At 46.7% G+C, this 19,564-nt stretch overlaps 1 protein-coding gene across 4 annotated transcripts in view; it reads left to right on the plus strand.

Annotated features, from left to right (window-relative positions):
- CERCAM (cerebral endothelial cell adhesion molecule) overlaps positions 1-19,335 on the plus strand; it is a 28,648-nt gene extending 9,313 nt beyond the window's left edge. The window contains exons 2-17 of one of the 4 annotated variants that reach the window (XM_056812517.1): positions 898-1,039; positions 1,490-1,633; positions 3,446-3,563; positions 6,488-6,653; positions 10,468-10,578; positions 12,790-12,907; positions 13,127-13,261; positions 13,515-13,719; positions 14,407-14,526; positions 15,403-15,479; positions 15,734-15,840; positions 16,021-16,153; positions 17,272-17,399; positions 17,619-17,822; positions 17,973-18,229; positions 18,476-19,335. In XM_056812517.1, coding sequence (XP_056668495.1) covers positions 10,529-10,578; positions 12,790-12,907; positions 13,127-13,261; positions 13,515-13,719; positions 14,407-14,526; positions 15,403-15,479; positions 15,734-15,840; positions 16,021-16,153; positions 17,272-17,399; positions 17,619-17,822; positions 17,973-18,222 — 1,527 coding nt within the window. In that variant the 5' untranslated portion in view covers positions 898-1,039; positions 1,490-1,633; positions 3,446-3,563; positions 6,488-6,653; positions 10,468-10,528 and the 3' untranslated portion in view covers positions 18,223-18,229; positions 18,476-19,335. Of the gene's footprint in view, positions 1-897; positions 1,040-1,489; positions 1,634-3,445; positions 3,564-6,487; positions 6,654-7,587; positions 7,902-10,467; positions 10,579-12,789; positions 12,908-13,126; positions 13,262-13,514; positions 13,720-14,406; positions 14,527-15,402; positions 15,480-15,733; positions 15,841-16,020; positions 16,154-17,271; positions 17,400-17,618; positions 17,823-17,972; positions 18,230-18,475 lie in introns of those variants that run through there. The other 3 variants (XM_056812518.1, XM_056812516.1, XM_007475075.3) reach the window with 3 other exon arrangements.
- The last annotated feature ends 229 nt before the right edge of the window (positions 19,336-19,564 follow it).

Raw genomic sequence — 19,564 nt, forward strand, 5'->3', positions numbered from 1 at the left:
TGGTGAATTAGATTATGCCTGCCAGTCTGGGGAGTGCCCCAACCATTCTACTGAAGCAGCTTTCTCAGGTCATTAATGACTTCATCACCACATTCCCTTATCTCTGATTCCCCTCAACCCTGTGGCAGTATTGGGCACCTCAGACCACTCCATCCTGGATAAACTTTCTTCCCTTTCACCCTGACACTGTATTCTAGAGGCAGCTAAGTGGTACAGTGGACAGAGTGCCAAAGCCCTGGAGTCAGGAAGACCAGAGTTCACATCTGGTTTTAGATCCTTATTAGCTGTGTGACCCTGGGCAAGTCACTTAACCCCATCTGCCTCAGTTTCCTCACCTTTAAAGTGATCTGAGGGGCAGCTGGGTGGCTCAGTGGATTGAGAGTCAGGCCTAGAGATGGGAGGTCCTGGGTTCAAATCTGACCTCAGACACTTCCTAGCTGTGTGACTCTGAGCAAGTCACTTAACCCCCATTGCCTAGCCCTTACCACTCTTCTGCCTTGGAACCAATACACAGTATTCAAAGATAGAAGGTAAGAGTTTAAAAATAAACCAATAAAAAATAATAAAGTAAGCTGAAGAAGGATCTAGTTTCTTTGCCAGGAAAGCCCCAGTTGGGGTCATAAAGAGCTGGACACAACTGAAAACCACTGACCAACAACTCCAATAATCACAAGGTGCCAGATAACATGCTAAGTGCTACACAAATAAAGGCCAAAACATTCTCCCTGTTCTCAAGGAACTCGCATTCTAGATAACCTGAAAATAGCTAGAGACCTACAAAATAAGCTTTTTGTGGCTGATGAGAGCTTTTCCTCATTCTCATTCTCACCCTCATCCCCCATTTTTAGGCCTTTGTTCAACTGTCCTTCACATACTTTTTTAAAATTTTTATTTCAGGGATTCAGTCAAGTGAAATCAGCTCATGTGGCCCCTGCCTATCTGATCGAGATTTAGTAGGCAATTGACAAAAGGCCTTGGAAGCAGGAGCAGTGGAACAAGTGACTGGACCTGACACCCCCTCCCCCAAGCCTCAGACCTGGTGACTTGATAAGTCTGTTTCCAGGGACGCACTTGTCTCTTGAGGTTTCTTCTCTCCCACCTTCTTTCCAGAGAGGCCCAAGAAAGTCAAGGGACAGGGGCAGTTGGGTGGCACAGTGGGATAGAGCACCAGGCCTGGAGTCTGCAGGACCTCCATTCAAATTTGCCTTTAAACACTTCCTCACTGAATGGCCCTGGGCAAGTCACTTAACCTTCTTTCCCACTTTTCAGTCTTAGAACTGATTTCTAAGACAGAAAAAAAAAAGAAAGTCAAGGGGAAGACGTACCTGGAGCTGGATGGTGTAAGGGGGGAAGGACTTGGAGGATGGGGCTTTCACTGAGCATACTCAGTCTCCTTCCTCTCTGTTCTCCATCAGCCAATGGCCTTGACTTAACCTCCCTTCCCTCCCTCCTTCCTGTACCCTGTTCCCTCCCTAATCTCATGAAAGAGAATCTGGATGCAGGATTCCTTGAAACAGAAAAAAGAAGACAAGGAGAATGCTTTCTGGAAGGTGGAACTGCTCAGAAGTCAGGCCTCCTAGGGAAAGGCTCCTCACCCGTGGTGGAAGTTTTCACATCCTGGCTCCCTCCTAAGGTAGAAAATCTAGAGCAAGATATTTAAAGAACTTTAGACTTTCCTTCTTGAATTAAAAAAAAAATACCTTCTGACTTAGAATCGACACTAAGAATCAGTTCCAAGGCAGAAGAGGGGTAAAGGCTAAGCAACTGGGGTTAAATGACTCACCCAGAGTCACACAGCTGTTAATATAGCATAAGGTAGTAACACTGCTGGATTTGGAAAAGCACTGGATTTGGAACCAGAGATTTGGGTTTAAAGGAGATCTCGGATACTTGTTACCACTGTGACCTTAATTAAATCACTTGACTTCACTGGACTTTAGAAGATGGATTTCTTCATCTTACAAGAAGTAGATAAGTAGATAATGTCTAAGGTGCCCTTCTTGTTTTAAATACCACGATCCAATGCCTCAAGTAGCATCTGGGCTACTGTTTTCCTTTAAAAGAACAATAATATTGATTATAAAATCAATGAAAATGATTGACTATTAGAGCAGGAAATTCAATTCCAGTAAATCTAACAAGCATTTATTAAATACTTTATTACTGTGTGCCAGAGACTTCACTAGGAGCTGGAGGGGGGGCACAGAAGCAAAAGTGAAAGGAGGAGTCAATTATATTCTAGTAGGGCAAATGGGTAGGAAGATAAATACAAAACAGGTTCAGAATAAATATAGAATTATTTGAGGAGAGGGATTTAAGGATTGAGGAAAGCAGGAAGGACTTTGGTTAGAAGGTGGTACTACAGGGGGCAGCTGGGTGGCTCAGTGGATTGATAGCCAGGCCTAGAGTTGGGAGGTCCTTGGTTCAAATCTGACCTCAGATACTTCCTAGCTCTGTGACCCTGGGCAACTCACAACCCCCATTGCTTAGCCCTTACCTCTCTTCTGCCTGGGAGCCAATACACAGTCAATACACAAAACATAGTATTGACTCCAAGACAGAAGGTAAGGGTTTTATGTAAAAAAAAAAAAAAGAAGATGGTACTACCGCAGAGCCTTGATGGGAGGTAGGGATCCTATAAGGCAGAAAATGAAGAAAGACAGCATTCCACAAATGTGAATCAGTACAGTCAAAGGGGTGGAGGTAGGTGATAGGATCTTGTATAGGGGATAAAAGTAGGCCTGTTTGTCTGGAATTAGGAGTATTGAAAGAGGAGTAATATTAAAAAAGATTCTGAAACGCGATAAAAGCAAAATAGAGGAGTTTATATGGGTAATAGAACCTTCTGAAGTTTTTTTTTTAAACCCTTACCTTCTATCTTGGAGTCAATACTGTGTATTGTGTATTGACTGTGTATTGCCTCCAAGGCAGAAGAGAGGTAAGGGCTAGGCAATGGGGCTCAAGTGACTTGCCCAGGGTCACACAGCTGGGAAGTGTCTGAGGCCAAATTTGAACCTAGGACCTCCCGTCTCTAGACCTGACTCTCAATCCACTGAGCTATCTAGCTGCCCCTCCTTCTGAAGTTCCTTGAGCAGGAGAGTGACATGATTTTAAGGAGATTCTTTGGCAGCAGTGTGGAAAATGCACCAGAAAGGGAAGAGACTGGAGGCAGGCAGGCTAACCTGTTGCAGGTGAGAGCTAGTGAGGGCCTGAAGTAGGGGAGGTAGCTGTGAAAGAGACACACTCAAGATATATTGAGGAGATAGAACTGCTAAGACTTGACAGTGGATTAGGTGGGGAGGGAGAAAAAATAGTTAAGGATGATTCCAAGGTTTCCAGTCCAAGAGGTAAGAAGGATAGTTTGGAAGAAATTTGAAGGAGAAGATAATGAGACAGAAAGTTTGGATACCATTTAACCCAATCTATTTATTATTTATTTTTACAGATAAGAAAATTGAGGCTAATAGAAGGGGAACTCGACTGTCATAGTGCAAAGAGACCTGGTCTTGAGCATTAAAAATCTCAAATTCAAATTCTAGCTCTTCAACCTGATGACACCTTGGGTAAGTTTCTTCATCTATGAAATGAAGATAATAAGACTTTTACTACCTGTCTGAAAATCCATTTGTACATTCAGGTAGCCAGGCCTGGAGTCAGGAAGAATCATCTTTCTGAATTCAAATCTGGTCTCAGACATTTACTAGCTGTGTGACCCTGGGGAAGTCACTTACCCCTATTTGCCTCAGTTTCCTGATCTGTCAAAAGAGCTGGAGAAGGAAATGGCACATGATTCTAGTATCTCTACCAAGAAAACTTCAAAAGGGATCACAAAGAGTCAGATACGACTGAAAAACAACTGAGCACCACCACATTTGAAAAATGTGCAATATCAGTGTGAGGTATCACAATTAATACCCAAAATCATATATAACAATCTAGGATAGAGCCAGGGCTAAGAAGAACCAAGGTTTCCTAACCCCCAGTCCAGGATTCTTTTCAGTGAACTACTCTGAAGCTGTTGCTAAGGTACCAATTAATTTCGATCCAATTCAAATAATTTTCAAAGGCACAAGGGCAACTAGGTGACACACTAGATATAGCACTAGGCTTGGAATCAGGAGGATTCATCTTCTTGAGTTCAAATCTGGCCTCAAACACTTACTGGCTGTGTGATCATGGGCAAGTCACCTAACCTTGTTTGTCTCAGTTTCCTCATCTGTAAAATGAGCTAGAGAAGGAAATAGCAAACCACTCCATATTTTTGCCAAGAAAATCTCAAATGGGGGTCACAAAGAGTCAGAAATGACTAAAATGCCTGAACAGTAAAATAAGTAAAGTAAAAATAAAACAGTAAAAAAAAAATAGGAACTTCCTAGGTATATTCCCATATATACATATCTCCTAGGTATTTTCCCATATAAAAACAAAGTGATAAACAATCCTTGCCCTCAGGTAGCTTACAAACTCTAAGGAAATACAACATGTTTTTAAAAACAAAAGGTATTGACTGTTATTTAAGGAAGGAGAAAACCCTGACAATTAAAGGGACCAAAAAAAGCTTCCTGTTGAAATTGGCACAGGAGCTGGGCCTTCAAGGAAGCCAGGGACTCTAATAATTGGCAGTGAGGAAGGCAGGCATTCCAGGCATGTTCAAAGGAATAAAGGCAGAAGAGACTGCCAAGACTGTTGAGCATCACATCCCAGTGTGGCTGCAATTAAGGGTGTAATGGGGGGGGCTAATGGAAAATAAGTCTAGAAAGGTATAAGCTGGAGCCAGACTATAAAGGACTTTAAATGCCAGCAGGGGAATTTGTACTTTGTTCTAGAAGTAATAGGGAGCCATTGCGGATTATGGAATAGGAGAATTATTATATGGTTAGATTTATTACCTAGGAAGATAATTTTGTATCTATATGGAGGATATGTTGTAGAGACAAGAGACCGGAGGACAGCAATTGTTGTACTAGTCAAGGGAGAAACTACAATATCCTGAACTAGGGTGGCAGTTTTATGAATGGAATGAGTGTGAGACGGTTACTTGGAGTAGATTCAGGCCCACTCTAAGGAAGCAGGTGTCTGAAGATGAGGCCCACTGACTATGCAGCTTATATCAATGATAATGACGATAAAGGTGACATCAATCAATCAATATCTATTTAATGTCTACAGTGTACAAAGCACTTTGTGAAGTCTGAGGGAAGATCCAAAGCCTAAATCAACCCAGTCTTTGCTTTCTAAGTTTAATCAAAGCAGGGCGATAAAACACAGATGACCAGAACACACAGTGATACATGATAAATGCATTAGATAGTGATAGCGACAGAACCTGTGATTTTCTTCTTAATAAAGGAGGAAAATTGCTACCAACTGAGTCCATCTATTAAAGAAGGTTCCTTGGAGGAAGTGTGGTTTCAGCTGAGCTTTCAAAAACCAACGATTATTCCACCGAGACATAAGAAACAGACAAAACACTGTTCAGTTGGGTTAGAGCAAAGAGGAAGCAGACAAGACGAATATGAGCCATGTCTGTCCATAGCCTGCTAGATACAGTTAGGTGAATAGAGTGCTGGACTTGGAGCTGGGAGGCCTGGAATTCAAATCCTACCCGAGTCACAGGCTAGCTAAAAGGTTCTTCAAAATCCACTTTATTTCTCAGGGCTTCAGTTTCCTTATCTCTAAAAAGGGACAGAATAGAAGCATTCGACTCACAGGGTTGTTCTAAGGATCAAATGAGATAATATATGGACAAGGCTATATAAATTTTAACTATTATAATAATATATTGTATATATAATATATGATATATAATATAATAATTATATTGATACATATATCAATATAATTCATTATACATAATAAAAATACAGAATATCACATTAAATAATTATAATTTTAGTGGTATTATCATAAAAACAGGCTGGAGAGTTTTTAATACAAAGCCCAAACCCTTTCAAAACTTTGGATTTTCCTTGGGAGGCACGGATGACTAGTAGAAAAATGACATAACCAGATCCATGCATAAGAAAGATTATTCGGTCATGGGAGTGGAAAAGAGAGACTAGAAGCAGGATAACTTGTTAGAACAATAGATTTAAGGTTTGAAAGGAACTTCAGAGTCCAAGCTCTTAATGTTACAGATGAGGAAGAGAGGTCTAGTGATTTGTCCCAAGGTAGGCAGCTACTAGCAAGTGTCTTAGGCAGATTTAAATCCAAGACTTCCCTCCCTCCTTCCCCCCCTTATGATGTCTCACAGACTATTTCAGTAACCCAGGCTGGTGGTAACAAGGACCATCTGGATGGGGTGGCAGCAAGAAGGAGAGAGAAGACAGGATAGAGGCTGGAATTGACAGGACCTGGGCAATGTATGAGAGCTAAAGAAGAGGAAAAAATCAAAAGTAACTCCAGGATTACATACGGGGAGATCAGGAGTGAAGTGAGGAAAAGCAGGTTTGGGGGAAAGATAAAGACTTTGGTTTTAACTTTGCAGTTTGAAGTGGTGGGACATCAAGGTCTATATGTCCTCGCCCTCGGTGGAACTGCTGACCTGTGTCTCAGAAGAGCCACCGTGAGAAAGAGGACAGTTAGCCCGCTGGACATCTCCCTCCCATTTCAACGCTACCGACTGATGGAGAAAGACTGAAAGAATAAAAAAGGTCAGATGAACACTTGCTCGATTCCTTTCCTCCCACTCCAGACTCCTTCGCCTGCCATCCCCAGCACTGGCCCACTCTTTCCTAGACCCTACAACTAATGCAGAGCCTCAGAATGGTGGGGGAAGTCCCCGGCTACTCCCAGGCAAGCCCCGTTTCCTGCTCCCCCTCCACCTCATTACTGCAGAAGGAGAACCTGGGAAGCCTGGAGTTGCCAGATTCCACTCTCTCATTTCCTGCCGTTTTAGTCTTTAGCCAGGAGATGGCGCGGAGGGGGGCTGAGTAAGAGGGGTGTCGGGGAATCCTGGCAAAGTTTGCTCGAAGATCTCCGCGATCCCTCGCTCTTCCTTAGAAGGAATAGCAGCTGGTATTTTCCTCCTCCTTGGGGTCAGAACTAAATTGAACTCAGTTTCTCCATCTGTAAAATGAGAGGGGTTGAGCTAGCTACTCTTTGAGGTTCTCTCCGACTCCCAGTTCTGACATTCTCTGGTCCTAGTACTCTAAGACTATGCCTGAGAATCCCCCAGTCCCAGCCCCCGCCCCGCCCCTCCCCATCAGATCATGTCCTGGGTCTCTGCCAGAAGCTGATGTTCAGTCCCGGCCAGACCCTGCGTCTGCAGTCGGGAGGCTAGAGAAGGTGGGGCGGAGGAGGAGGGGTCTGGCAGGGTGGCACGGGGAGCCACGGCCCTCAGACCCATCGTGCCACGCCCCAAGGTCAAAGCCGGGGGGCGGGGCCTTCCGAGCTCCATCCTCGGCGGGAACTCGAGCTCCCGAGAGGCTGTGATTCTCTGGGAAGTTTGGATCCCAAGGAGGGCAGGAGATGCCTGGAGGTTCCCAGATTTGGAAGTGGGAGGGGCTGCAGAACCGGTACCCTTCGGACCTGTCTCCCCAGCCCCGGGGCTAGCCCCACCCCTCCTGTCGCTCCTCCCCTGGCCCCGCCCCCATCCTCCCCCTTTCTTCTAACCTCGGTCCCCCCATTTCTTGGAGCTTAAGTCTGCCCCCAGCCTGGCTCGGCTCTCCGAGCCCTGGGGGCCGACGCTGCTCCCTTGCCTGCTTTGCAATGCCCCTGCCGCCTTCTTCTCTCCTCCTGCTTCTCCTGCTGCTCGGAGGCAGCCCAGCCCGGGGGACCCCTGAGCCCCCGCTCCCAACCGTGGTCATCGCCGTGCTGGCTCGAAACGCCGGATACTCCCTGCCGCACTATCTTGGGGCTCTGGAGCGTCTGGACTACCCCCGGGCCCGCCTTGCCCTCTGGTGAGAGACCCCAGGGAACCTCCCTGCCCGCAGCTCACGAGAACCCTCCTTTTGCTCTCCCCCCACAATCTGTTTTGCCAGGACACTGCCCATGGCGGGAGAGGGAGAAGGACCACCTCTCTGCGCCCCATCCCCAGTCTCGGAGATTCCTCAGACTCGAGGGCTCCACCCCACTTCCCCTTTCCCACCCCAAGAGGGACTGGGGTCCTAAACACTGGGCTCAAGCTGAGGTTTTGCCTCTTTCTTCTTGGCTTTTCTCCTTGGTTCCCCTTTCTGGGAATTTTCTCCTTTAGCCTCACCCCTTTCTTTTCTTTCTCACTTTCCCTGGCTTTCCCTACCTACCTATTATCCCTTCCTTTATGTCCACTTCTATCCACCCTCCTGTCTCCAAACTTTAGCCTCTTTTCCCTAACAACTATCTCCATTCTCTTCTTCCCATTCCAACCTTATTTGCTCTCTCGGGACCTGTGGTTTGATCTGGTGGAGAGGAGTATGTACAGCTGGCTGCTTGTTCAGTGTCTTTCCTTCCCCAGCTGGATTTGGTTAGACTTGTGGAGGAGAAAGGGTGTACTCTGAAGCCAGGGAACAGTCTCAAGTGACTGGCATCTTCAGCTCTAATAGGACCCCATCCCTTTCCCTCTGAAACTCATCCCTTCTCTCATGGAGAATTCCACCCACTTTCTACAAGATCTCTTAGAGTCTGGGACCCAATCAAATCAGAAGATATACCTTCTCTTCTCATACATCTTTCCCTTTGGGGGAGTAACAGGGGAATTCCTGCCCTCATCTCAAAGACCTGGGAAAAAAAGGAGGAAATCAAAGGGTTAAGGGTATCCCACTTGGGACCTGTCAGTTTCTCAGGCTCCCCCATAGTGTGTTTTCTATCCTGGGCCCTGAAGCAGACTAAAAAGGGTATCGGAGGACACACCCTGCAGCCCAAAAGGCCTCCTTCATCTCTGGAAACCAGTAAGGGGATCAGACTTGTTAGGGAGAGAGAGCTGGATTGTACTGGGTGGAGTGACTAACTCCCCCCTTTAACCTTCAGCCCTTGGCTAGTGAGGGGTGGTGTGGGCTGGTGACCAAGTGAGGTCTCCCACAATTCCCACAATTTTGGAGACTGGGAGTTGGTCCCCACCCCTAGCTGAGAATGACACGTTGTGTGCTCTCATCTCTTAGTTCTTTAAAGGGCCAGGAACATTTAAAACTGGAGATTCTGTTTAAATTTGCTCCCCTCTCCCCTAAGCCTAATGGTACCCTTGACTTAACACAGTGTATCTTTTGTTAATTGTCCTCCTTCACAGTGAGTTTGTGACAGGAGATCCATGGGAGTGGTCGCACTCCCAGTATTATAGATCTGGAGACTGTGACTGGGAGAGCAATTTGTTGAAGGTTACCACTAAATCAAGGGCAGGGTCCTGATCAGAGTCCAGCCTCAGTCTCACAGCCTAGGGGTCTCTCCCCAGCTTCCCAACTCCCCAACTCCCACTCCTTGAACTCTTGGCAATCTTTCACTGAGCAGGAGGTCAACTTGAACTATTTCCCAATCAACCAATCCTCACTGGGGCTCAGTTTCCTTATTTGCAAAATGAGGATTCTCTGTATATACTTCCTCCTCCCCCTACACATGCAATTTTGTTAGCTCTGAAGGCCTGACCTCAGAGCCATAACTTGCAATTTTTGTGCCCTGGATAAACAACCTGAAACTGACTTTCAAGAGAGAAGAGTTGAAGAGGGGAGGCAGAGTCTCTGGAGGCATCATGCAGGGGTTGCTGAGGAGGCCACTCTGGGGATGGAGTTAGGACCAAACCAGGGAGAAGCTAGTTTAAGGGTGCCTCTAGTGGGGGCAAGTCAGCATCTAGTGGTTTCCTATTGTATTTTATGTTTAATTTAAATCACCTACAATTCCCAACATAATTTTCCCAAAGTCTTAGTGCAGATTTAAGCTACTAAAACTCAAGTTACTAAAGCTTTTAGGAAACTATATTCCTCTTCCCAGAAAGCTAACCCATGTAACAACAACAAAAACGTCTAACAAAGCTAACCAAAATATCACAAAATTTAATGTTCTAGGTAGCGTTCCACCTCTGCAAACCAGACCAAGAAGTATCTATTGCTATTTCTCCTTCATGGCAAAACATGGGTGTTATCATTTTATAGCATTCAGTTCTGCCTGGTGTTTTTTCTGCATATATCACTTATATTGTTTTCCCTTATGCTTACTTCATTTCCATCAGTTAATCCTCAACTTTTCATGGTCACTAATTATTTTATTAGGGGGCAGTAAGCTGAATTTTTGCAATGCTGCTGAAGGATTGAAAGCTTGTCCAGCCCTTGGGCAAAGTTCCTGTGTCCCTGTCTTGGTTAGGACTCTTTGGAGGCTACTAACCTTGCCCTTAGAGTTCAGGGGGGGATGTAACTGGACAGGTCTGGGACAGAATGTGGGATTCAGACCCCAGATGAAGACCTTGGTGACTGTCCAGTTTCCCCCACTGAGCCAACTCTACACCAGTGCCCAGGTCACAGATGATTTAGAGTTGCCCCATCCTCATTATTGTTCTGACCTCAGGTGTGCCACAGACCATAATGTAGACAACACGACAGAGATACTTCAGGAGTGGCTGGCTGCTATGGGCAAGGAGTATGCTGAGGTGGTATGGCGCCCCGAAGGAGAACCAAGGTGGGGATCATGAGTTTATTCAAATCAACTGAATTCAACACCCATTTAGTACCTACTGTATATAAACACTGTGCTAGGATCGGAATACAAAGACAAAAATGAAACTGTTGCACCTGTCCTCCCAGAGCTTGCATTTTACTGGGATATACAACTGGTAATCAGATAAGAAACAGCAAAATAATTTAGACAGAGAGACAGAGACAGACAAACAGAAAGAGCCACACAGAGACAAGACAGACACAGAGAAAAGGACAGGGGCATGGGGAGCACTCCCAACTGGAAAAGCCAGAAAGGGCCTATACTAGTGATGGTGAACCTATGGCACAGGTGCCAAAGATGGTACACAAAGCATTCTCTGTAGGCACTCATCTCACTTTCCACCCCCAACCCCCACTTCCCAGAATTTGTTACTAAAAAGGCAAAGGGCCTTAGGCCAGACTGCTCCCCTCCCCCGCTCTATACTTGTCATGCTTGATGACATTTTCACATGCCCCATCCCTTTGCCCAGCAGCCAATAGGAATGCATGGGGGTAAGGGGAGTGGCTCACAGGTGGCAGAGCTGGAGGAGAGCAGAGTGCTCAGGGCCACTCCCCTCTCCCTCTCTATACTTGCTAAGGATATTTCTCACTTCTCCCACCCCTCCTCCTAGCAGCCCAATGGGGTAAGGGGTGGGGGGAATATTCAGTATGGGGGAGGGCACTTGGAATCTGGGGGAAGCAGACACTGCACTCAGTCTGAGGGGTGTAGTAGGGGTAGGGCCTAGGATTCAGCCTCTAAAAGGTTCACCATCACTGGCCTATACTATATTGAGAAACCTATTGGCCTGGCCCAGCATGGCCCTGTGGGTTAGGGCTGCACCTCAGCTGAGACACAAAGGAAGCTCAGGATTCTAGGAGGCAGACCTGAAAAGGGTTCCAGGAAGGAGGAACAAACATGTGTGAAGGTGCAGAGCAGAGAGATGGAATATGAAGTCTGAGGAAAATGCCAAGTCCAGGGAACAGCTATTGGGAGAGTTTGGCTAAAATGTAGCATGTGTGAAGAAAATAATATGGAATAAAATTGGAAAGGTAAGGTAGAGACAAGGGGAGGAGTGTAAGAGAATGTCTAGTTCACAGAAAGGCTCTGAGGGCTCTTCCTGTATCTAACCTTCTCTGAGCTAGAAGCCAAGCTATAGAAGTAGCTGGGCCATAAACTGTGTCGGCCTTAACAAAAATATAAGTTGTGAAGTTTAGTATTGGAATTCCCAGCCTCAATTCTAGGTCTTTTCCCCACTCCATTTAGCTCTGTTGTTTTAAACAAAAAAGTTTCCTTATGTCAAGCTTGTGGTCCACTAAGAAGCCTGAGTCATTTCCCCATAAAGTTTAGCTTACTTACCTCTTCCTAGCTTTCTCCTTTTTCTTCCTCTGAAATGGATTGAGTTAATGATCTCTAAGTCTTCTTCTAGGTATGATATTCTAAGTTTCTTCTTGTTTATATTACCTGGGACCTGCAATTGTCAAGGAGACAATAGTGTTGAGTGTATTCATCTTATCCTATAAAGCTGGTAGTATTGGATAGGGGGCTAGTCTTAATGGGGACTATGTGCCTTAACTTTTTTTTTTAACCTTTATCTTCTGTCTTAGAATTGCTACTTAGTATGGAGCTAGAAGAATGGTAAAAACTAGGCAACTGGGGTTAAGTGACTTGCTCAGAATCATACAGCTAGGAAGGGTCTAAAGCCAGATTTGAACTCAGAAATTTATACAGACTTGAACTCAGAAAATTACAATCTCCAGGCCTGGCTCTCTATCCTCTGAGCTACCTAGCTGCCCCCTTACTTAACTTGTTATTCTAACAGGCCCTTAGCACAAAGCTTTTTATGTAGTAGGCAATATATGATGAATGAATGATCTCTCCTTCCCAAAACCCAGTGCATGAAAGGGCATACATGACAGGTTCCAATTAATTAATTTATTCTAAATTACTAATGGCTGCTATTGAGTAAAGCAAGTCTCTTATAGTGGAATTTTAATAGAGCTAAGTCTTAAACTAAAGAGATAGGAAAGGAACTCTTGCTCAAGGTCATACACAGTTGGTTGTTGGGAAAGTTGGAATTCTAGGACCCAGCTCTCTGGGCTCCCAGGCCAGTTACCCCAAAGGGTAGGTGAGATCCTTTCCCCTGAAGAACTGTCCTGGTTTCTGATCTTTGACTTGATCTGATCTTTGGTACAGGTTGTACCCAGATGAAGAGAGTCCCAAACAGTGGACCAAGGAACGTCACCAGTTCCTCATGGAGCTAAAACAAGAAGCCCTAGACTTTGCCCGGGCTTGGGGGGCTGACTACATCCTGGTAAGAGTCTCAGAGCATCGTCTCTTCTGGCCATTTGACCTACAGAATCTCAGGGAGGCTCCTCACCTCCATTGGGCTAGATCCTGGATCCAGGCACTACATCAGTTCCCCCAAATCAGGACCTGCAGCTACTCTGGACCCTCCTCGGCTGACCCTTGCTAGGGATTGAGCACTGATCTGTGAGTGGGCCATGACTAATCCTATATCATCCACCCTCAGTTTGCAGACACAGACAACATCCTAACCAACAACCAAACCTTGAAGTTCCTGATTGGAGAGGGTCTGCCAGTGGTGGCCCCTATGCTGGACTCCCAGACTTACTACTCCAACTTCTGGTGTGGAATCACCCCACAGGTGAGATCCTGGATGGATAGAACGTAATCTGTTTTGATATTCAAGGAGCAAACAACCTTCTTAACCTGATTTAAATGGAGTTGGGCATTGAGACTGGAATAACTTCTTCCTAGAAAATATCTAGCCCTAATGGCAAGGGTGGCTGGTGTGGAGGTTTGGCGTCTGATTTTGCATGGGAGTGGGGTTGGGGGGCTGGAGGAGACAAGGGCCTGGTGACTCTCCAACAGTCATAGTCCCTTTTGCCCCACCTCAGGGCTATTACCGGCGTACATCAGATTACTTCCCTACCAAGAATCGGCAGCGTCAGGGCTGTTTCCGAGTGCCCATGGTACACTCCACCTTTCTGCTGGCCCTTCAGGGCGAGGGTGTTGACCAACTGGCCTTCTATCCCCCACATCCCAACTATACATGGCCCTTTGATGACATTATTGTCTTTGCCTACTCTTGCCAGGCTGCAGGTGAGTGGTCTCAAGTTGGATTTGGAATCATGAAATTAGACTCATAGAATTTTAGATCAAAAAGAGAACCTAAAACACAGTATCAGAGCTAGAAAGGACCTAGAACACCATATCAGAACTAGAAAGGACTTAGAACACCATATTAGAGCTGGAAGAGGCCAGGGAACTCAAAGTGTTAGAGCTGGAAGGAGCCCTAAAACATAAAGTGTTAGGGTGGGAAGAGATCTTAGAACACAGAATGTTAGAACTAGAAGAGACTTTAGACCATAACATGTTAGCACATAGATTCAGAGAGCCAGATCTGGGGATAGGAGATCTGGGTCCAAATCTGGCCTCAGATACTTCCTAGCTGTGTGACCCTAAGCAAGTCACTTAACCCCCATGACCTAGCCCTTACCATGCTCCTGCCTTGGAAACCAATACTTAGTATCAATTCTAAGATAAAGGTAAGGATTAAAGAAAAAAAAATATATTCATAGAATGATGGGACCATAAAAAAAGTTTGAGATCCTCCCTGGGAGGAAAGCAGATAAACCAGCCCAGGATGGGAATATGGGGTAGGGCAGAGCATTCCTTTCTTTTTTGCTAGATAGGGTGCCACTAGGAAGGAGACTTCGTTAAAGGGTGGGTAGAGCTTGGTGCTTTGAGATCTTTTCTCTTCCCCTCTACTTTGCTTCATTCCTTCAGGTGTTTCGGTCCACATTTGCAATCAGCATCGTTTTGGGTACATGAATGTTCCAGTCAAATCATATCAGGGGCTGGAAGATGAGAAGATCAATTTTATCCATCTGATTTTGGAGGCTCTGGGTACGTGTTGGGCCACGGACAGCAGCACCTTCTCTTTCTTAGAAGGCTTCAGTGACAATCTCTTTCCCTCCCCGTACATTCATGCTTTGTCTCTCTTCTTACCTTCCCTGGATTTTAGTTCCAGCCCTTTTTTTGGTCTCCATATACTCTTGGCCTTGTTATAGCACTCAGGATTATAGGAGAGTAGTTTTAGACTTAGAAGGGAATCTCAGGGGTCATTGTATCTAAATCCCCCATTTTACAGATAAAGAAACTGAAACTCAGAGGGTTTAAAGGACTTGTCCATGGTAGCTGGCCCTCCACTGGTAGCTCTATCAGAATACCTCAGACCTTCTAATCCAAGGCCTCAGAACTGTGTCCATTACTTCAAACAGCTCCAAAGCCCTGGACCAAGCTGCCAGTGTCACTCAGTGGCCCAGCAAGCACCAAGGGCTGTTAGAATTGGAAGAGTCTTAGAGGTTATGCTCATCCCCTCATTTTACAGTTGTGGAAAGGGAAACCCAGGCAAGAGAAAATGATGCTCCAAAAGCCATGTAGCTAATTTCATGGCAGAACCAGAACCAGAGTCCAGAGTTGCTGTTACCCAATTCTGAACTCTTTCTACAGTGGAATATAGGATAATGGGTCCCTAACTTTCCCTTGGAATTCTTCTTCCCTGGATCTCAAGTTTCCTGGCTCCCAGATAGGACATTACTTTGCTGCTAACTTCCCCAGCTATAAAATAATAGGGTTGGATTAAATGATGGCTAAGATCCCTTTTAACTTTAATATCCTATGATATATGGCATTGGGGAGAAGGTGTGGAAGAGGCTGAGAGCCAGAAGGAACTAGGCTAAGTTCATAACCAGATTCTGGGGGTAAATCTTTCCTTGACAGTGGATGGCCCTCCTATGCAGCCTTCAGCCCATGTGTTCCTGCCCCCGAAAAGGCCCAACAAAATGGGCTTTGATGAGGTATGTGTCCTGGAGGTTCCAGATCATGGAGGGAGGGGCTTGGATGAATCTCCTTCCTTGAACCCCTATTCTGCCTTCTTGAGTACATTTGTAGGCAAATGTAGATGCGATTCGATTATAAGTTTCTTGAGGGCAAAGACTATCTTTTGCCTGATTTTGTATTTCCAGCCCTTAGCAATGTTTTGGGTTAATTAATTTTGAGATATTGAAGATAAATGAGAGAGAGATGATGCCTACTAATTCTGTTTTCCAAGGTTTTTGTCATCAGTCTAGCCCGTCGGCCTGAACGCCGACAACGAATGCTGAGCTCCCTGTGGGAGATGGAGGTTGCTGGACGAGTACTGGAAGCTGTGGATGGCGGGTGAGGACCCTGGGCCCTGAGCTGACCTGACAGGGATCCAGAAAAAGGGGCATAACTGACCCCTGAATGGCTGATGAAAGCGGAGGGGGGAAATCTATGTCAGATGTGAAGACTCGGATGGGTGTGTAGGGAGAGTATGATTTGAAATCCAAGCCAGGTCCCATCCACATCTCCTTCCAGGGCACTCAACAGCAGCACCATCAAAAGCCTGGGTGTGGACCTTCTCCCTGGCTACTATGACCCCTACTCGGGCCGCACGCTGACCAAGGGAGAGGTGGGCTGCTTCCTCAGCCACTACTCCATCTGGGAGGAGGTGAGCATAAAGGCCTTGGCTAAATCAAGGCAGGAGGAAGTGTGCATTTCAACTTTATAAATGTTGACCGAACACCCAGGCAGAGCCCTTTTCTTCGGTCATAAGGAGGGCCTCTCTAAGGGTTATTTCTCTCACTACCTTTGATATTTCCTCACCCTGGCCCTTCCTAGGCTCTTGCCCCAGATGCCAGCCAGCCTCTCACGCGTCTTCCAATCTCTCTGTCTCCCTATCCACAGATAAGCTGCTCTAAAACGATCTTTGACTCTTCTCCTCATTCCAATTGCTGGCCCACCTCCCCTTCCCTGCCACTTTTCAAAGAAGTAGGCCACGCGTAATGTTTCTGCACCTTCCCTAACTAATCCAGCCCCATTCCTTGCAATCAGGAGTCTGTCCCTATTTCTTATTTCTTTTTTTTTTTTAATCCTCAACTTTCTGTCTTAGAATCGATGCTGTATGTTGGTTCCAGGGCAGAAGAACAGTAAAGGCTAGGCACTAGGGGTTAAATAACTTGTCCTGGGTCACACAGCTAGGAAGTATTTGAGGTCAGATTTGAATGCAGGACCTTCCATCTCTAGGCCTGGCTCTCTGTCCAGCCTAGCTACCCCTACATTAAAATTTTTGGGATATTCCTATCCTTACAGTTTCAAGAGGGCAGGAATCTCCTGGCACAGTGCTCTGCATACAATGAGTGCTTAATAAATGATTGTAAGGAGGGAGTAGCACCCTTGGGACCTTTGCTAACAGAAAACTACCTGACCCTGTGCCAGGGATGGAAGAGGGCACAAAAACAATTGAAGGTGGGGTGCCTACCTCAAGAACTTTATTTTCTCGTAGAGGAGATGAGAAACGGACAAACTAGGTAGAATGCACTAAGTTTGTGAGAAACAGGAATAGTGCTTTAAAGGTTTCAGAGAAAGAAGAGATTGGGTCCTGTCTGGGAGGATCAGTGAAGGCTTCCTAGAGGAGGTGGCGTTTGAATTAGTCTATTGGAGTAAGAATTAGGGGAGTCACGGTACCCTGCAGGTGGTGCTTTTAGGGGAATGAAGGTAGAGGTGATGGGGATGCAGGAGAAGCTGGGGGGAGCTGAAGGTGGATCCCCTCCTACCCTGTGCCTACAGATGGTCACTCGGGGCCTGGAAAGGGTCGTGGTGTTTGAGGATGATGTGCGCTTCGAAGCCGGCTTCAGGAAGCGCCTGGAGCGGCTGATGGAGGAGGTGGCCCAGGAGCAGCTGCCGTGGGACCTGATGTAAATGATGGGGAGGGGGTGGTGCGGCCCCCTTAGGACCTGTGCCAGCAAAAAACTGCTTGGGCCGGTGGAACAAGTTTTAACTAGCTGGGGCCCTTCCTGTCCAGGCGGGCCTCTGAGCTTGCCCTGGAGGGAGCTGGCCAGACAGAGCCAGGCTAGGAGGTGATGCTGGGGTGGGGAACTCTCTGTGATTCTCCCAGCTTCTCTCTCCACCTCTAGTTACCTAGGGCGCAAGCAAGTTACCTGGGACGAGGAGCCAGCCGTGGAAGGGGTGCGCCACCTCGTGGTGGCCAACTACTCCTACTGGACTCTGGCCTACGCTCTGTCTCTGAGTGGGGCTGGGAAACTGCTGGCCGCTCAACCGCTGGGCAAGATGCTTCCTGTGGATGAGTTCCTGCCCATCATGTATGACCAGCATCCAAAGTGAGGCTCGGGATTCGGGGCTGGGGTGGAGATGGGGCTAATGCCCTTCGCCCTGGGGCTCTGCGAGCTCCAGTTGGTTGGCTTTCCCCTCCTGGCCCAGTACGGGAAGCCTCACTCACACCAGGCTTCCTGGCCACCTCTTCCCTGCAGTGAAGACTACAAGGGGCACTTCTCTCCCCGAGACCTGAGAGCCTTTGCTGTGAGGCCCCTGCTTGCCTTTCCCACCCACTACGCAGGGGATGCTCAGTGGCTGAGCGACACAGAGACGTCCACCATCTGGGATGATGACACTCAGGCCACTGGTTGGAGTGGCTCTCGAAAGACCCTTAGGGACCCGCGGCTGGACAGGGTGGGCAGCAGTGGACACAGTTTCCATTCCACTTCTCACGATGAGCTCTAGCTGAGGGGTAAGCGAGCTCCATGAAGAAGGAGGGAGGGAGGGAGGGAGGGAGAAGACCTTGGGAGCACCTTCATCCTTTGGTCCTCTGGCCAAGACTCTCTTGCCTTCTAGGACGTCAGGGTTGGGTATGTGACCCTCTTGTCTTTGTTTCACCTTCCTCACTCTTTGTTTCTCTGTTCCTGTCTCTTTCTGGTTCTGTGTTTTGCTCTTTTTTTCTCTCCCTTTTGGTTTCTCCTTACTCTCTCCCTCCCAGCTCTCAGGGCTGACTACGGATCAATGAGTGAGCCTCCACAAGCAGAGGAAATACTAAGGTCTCCAGCCAGGAACCAGGAGTAGCTGGAAGAAATCATGGCTTTCCTAGGTCCAGGGGAGAGAGATCGCTGCTGTTCATTTCGGTGTTTCCTTTCCTATGTCAAAACCAGGGCCATTACCACTGTGATTCCCCACACCTCTTTCCCAGAACTACAGCAAACCACTCCCCTTCTCCACCACGGTGCTAGGGCCAGGGAACTGCTATCCAGCTGCCTGCTCTTTTTGACAGAAGGTAGATGGAAACTGAGGCCCAGAGAATCTCTCTTAAGGTCACACCCATACACCCACCCCCCTTTAGCCTCAATGCTCAAGGATCTTCCCCATTGAGGGTAAGGAAAAAAACCCCTGGGGTTCTTGGCTGGCTCCCTAGAACTTAGAGCTGTCCCCTTTTCCTCTCTCACCCCACGCCATCCCCTATCCCTCTTCCTCAGAAGGGAGAGCTGAGGAAAGGCAGGGGATTTGGAAATCTCCCAGGCTGAGGAAACTACAGAAGAAACAAGGACAAGGAAGCTGAGGCTGGCCACTGGGCTCCCCACTACCACTAGGCAGCAAGATAGAACCCTCATGAATGGATGACATAACCCCCATCAGTGGTAGCAAGGCTGAATGACCCTATTTCAGGTATTTGATTTTACCAGCAGCCTGGGAAACCCTCTCCACCCCCTTTCTTTAGCTCCTTCGGCAGGCCATTGCTGACAGAGGATGAGTTGGGTACCTAAAAGGGCCCAATCCCAGGAAAGACAGAAGGATACAGCCCAGACCTGGTGCCTTGCAATAAATAAATGTTTGGTTTGCACTTTACACTTTGCCTCTACCTTGTCACGTGTCCGATGTTTGGTTCTAAAGGAAGAATAATGTTGGTTTCCTTTAACAGATGAAGAACTTGAGGTGCATTGGAGTCATGGTCACCTAATGAATTAGTAGCAAAGTTGGAACTAGAACCCAAGTCTCCAGATCCTTTATTCTAGGCTCTTTTCTTCTCTTTTTCAAAATAAATTTATTTAATTAATTTAGAATATTTTTCCATGGT

Source organism: Monodelphis domestica, chromosome 1 (genome assembly GCF_027887165.1).
Source record: "Monodelphis domestica isolate mMonDom1 chromosome 1, mMonDom1.pri, whole genome shotgun sequence".
NCBI classification, from domain to species: Eukaryota; Metazoa; Chordata; class Mammalia; order Didelphimorphia; family Didelphidae; genus Monodelphis; species Monodelphis domestica.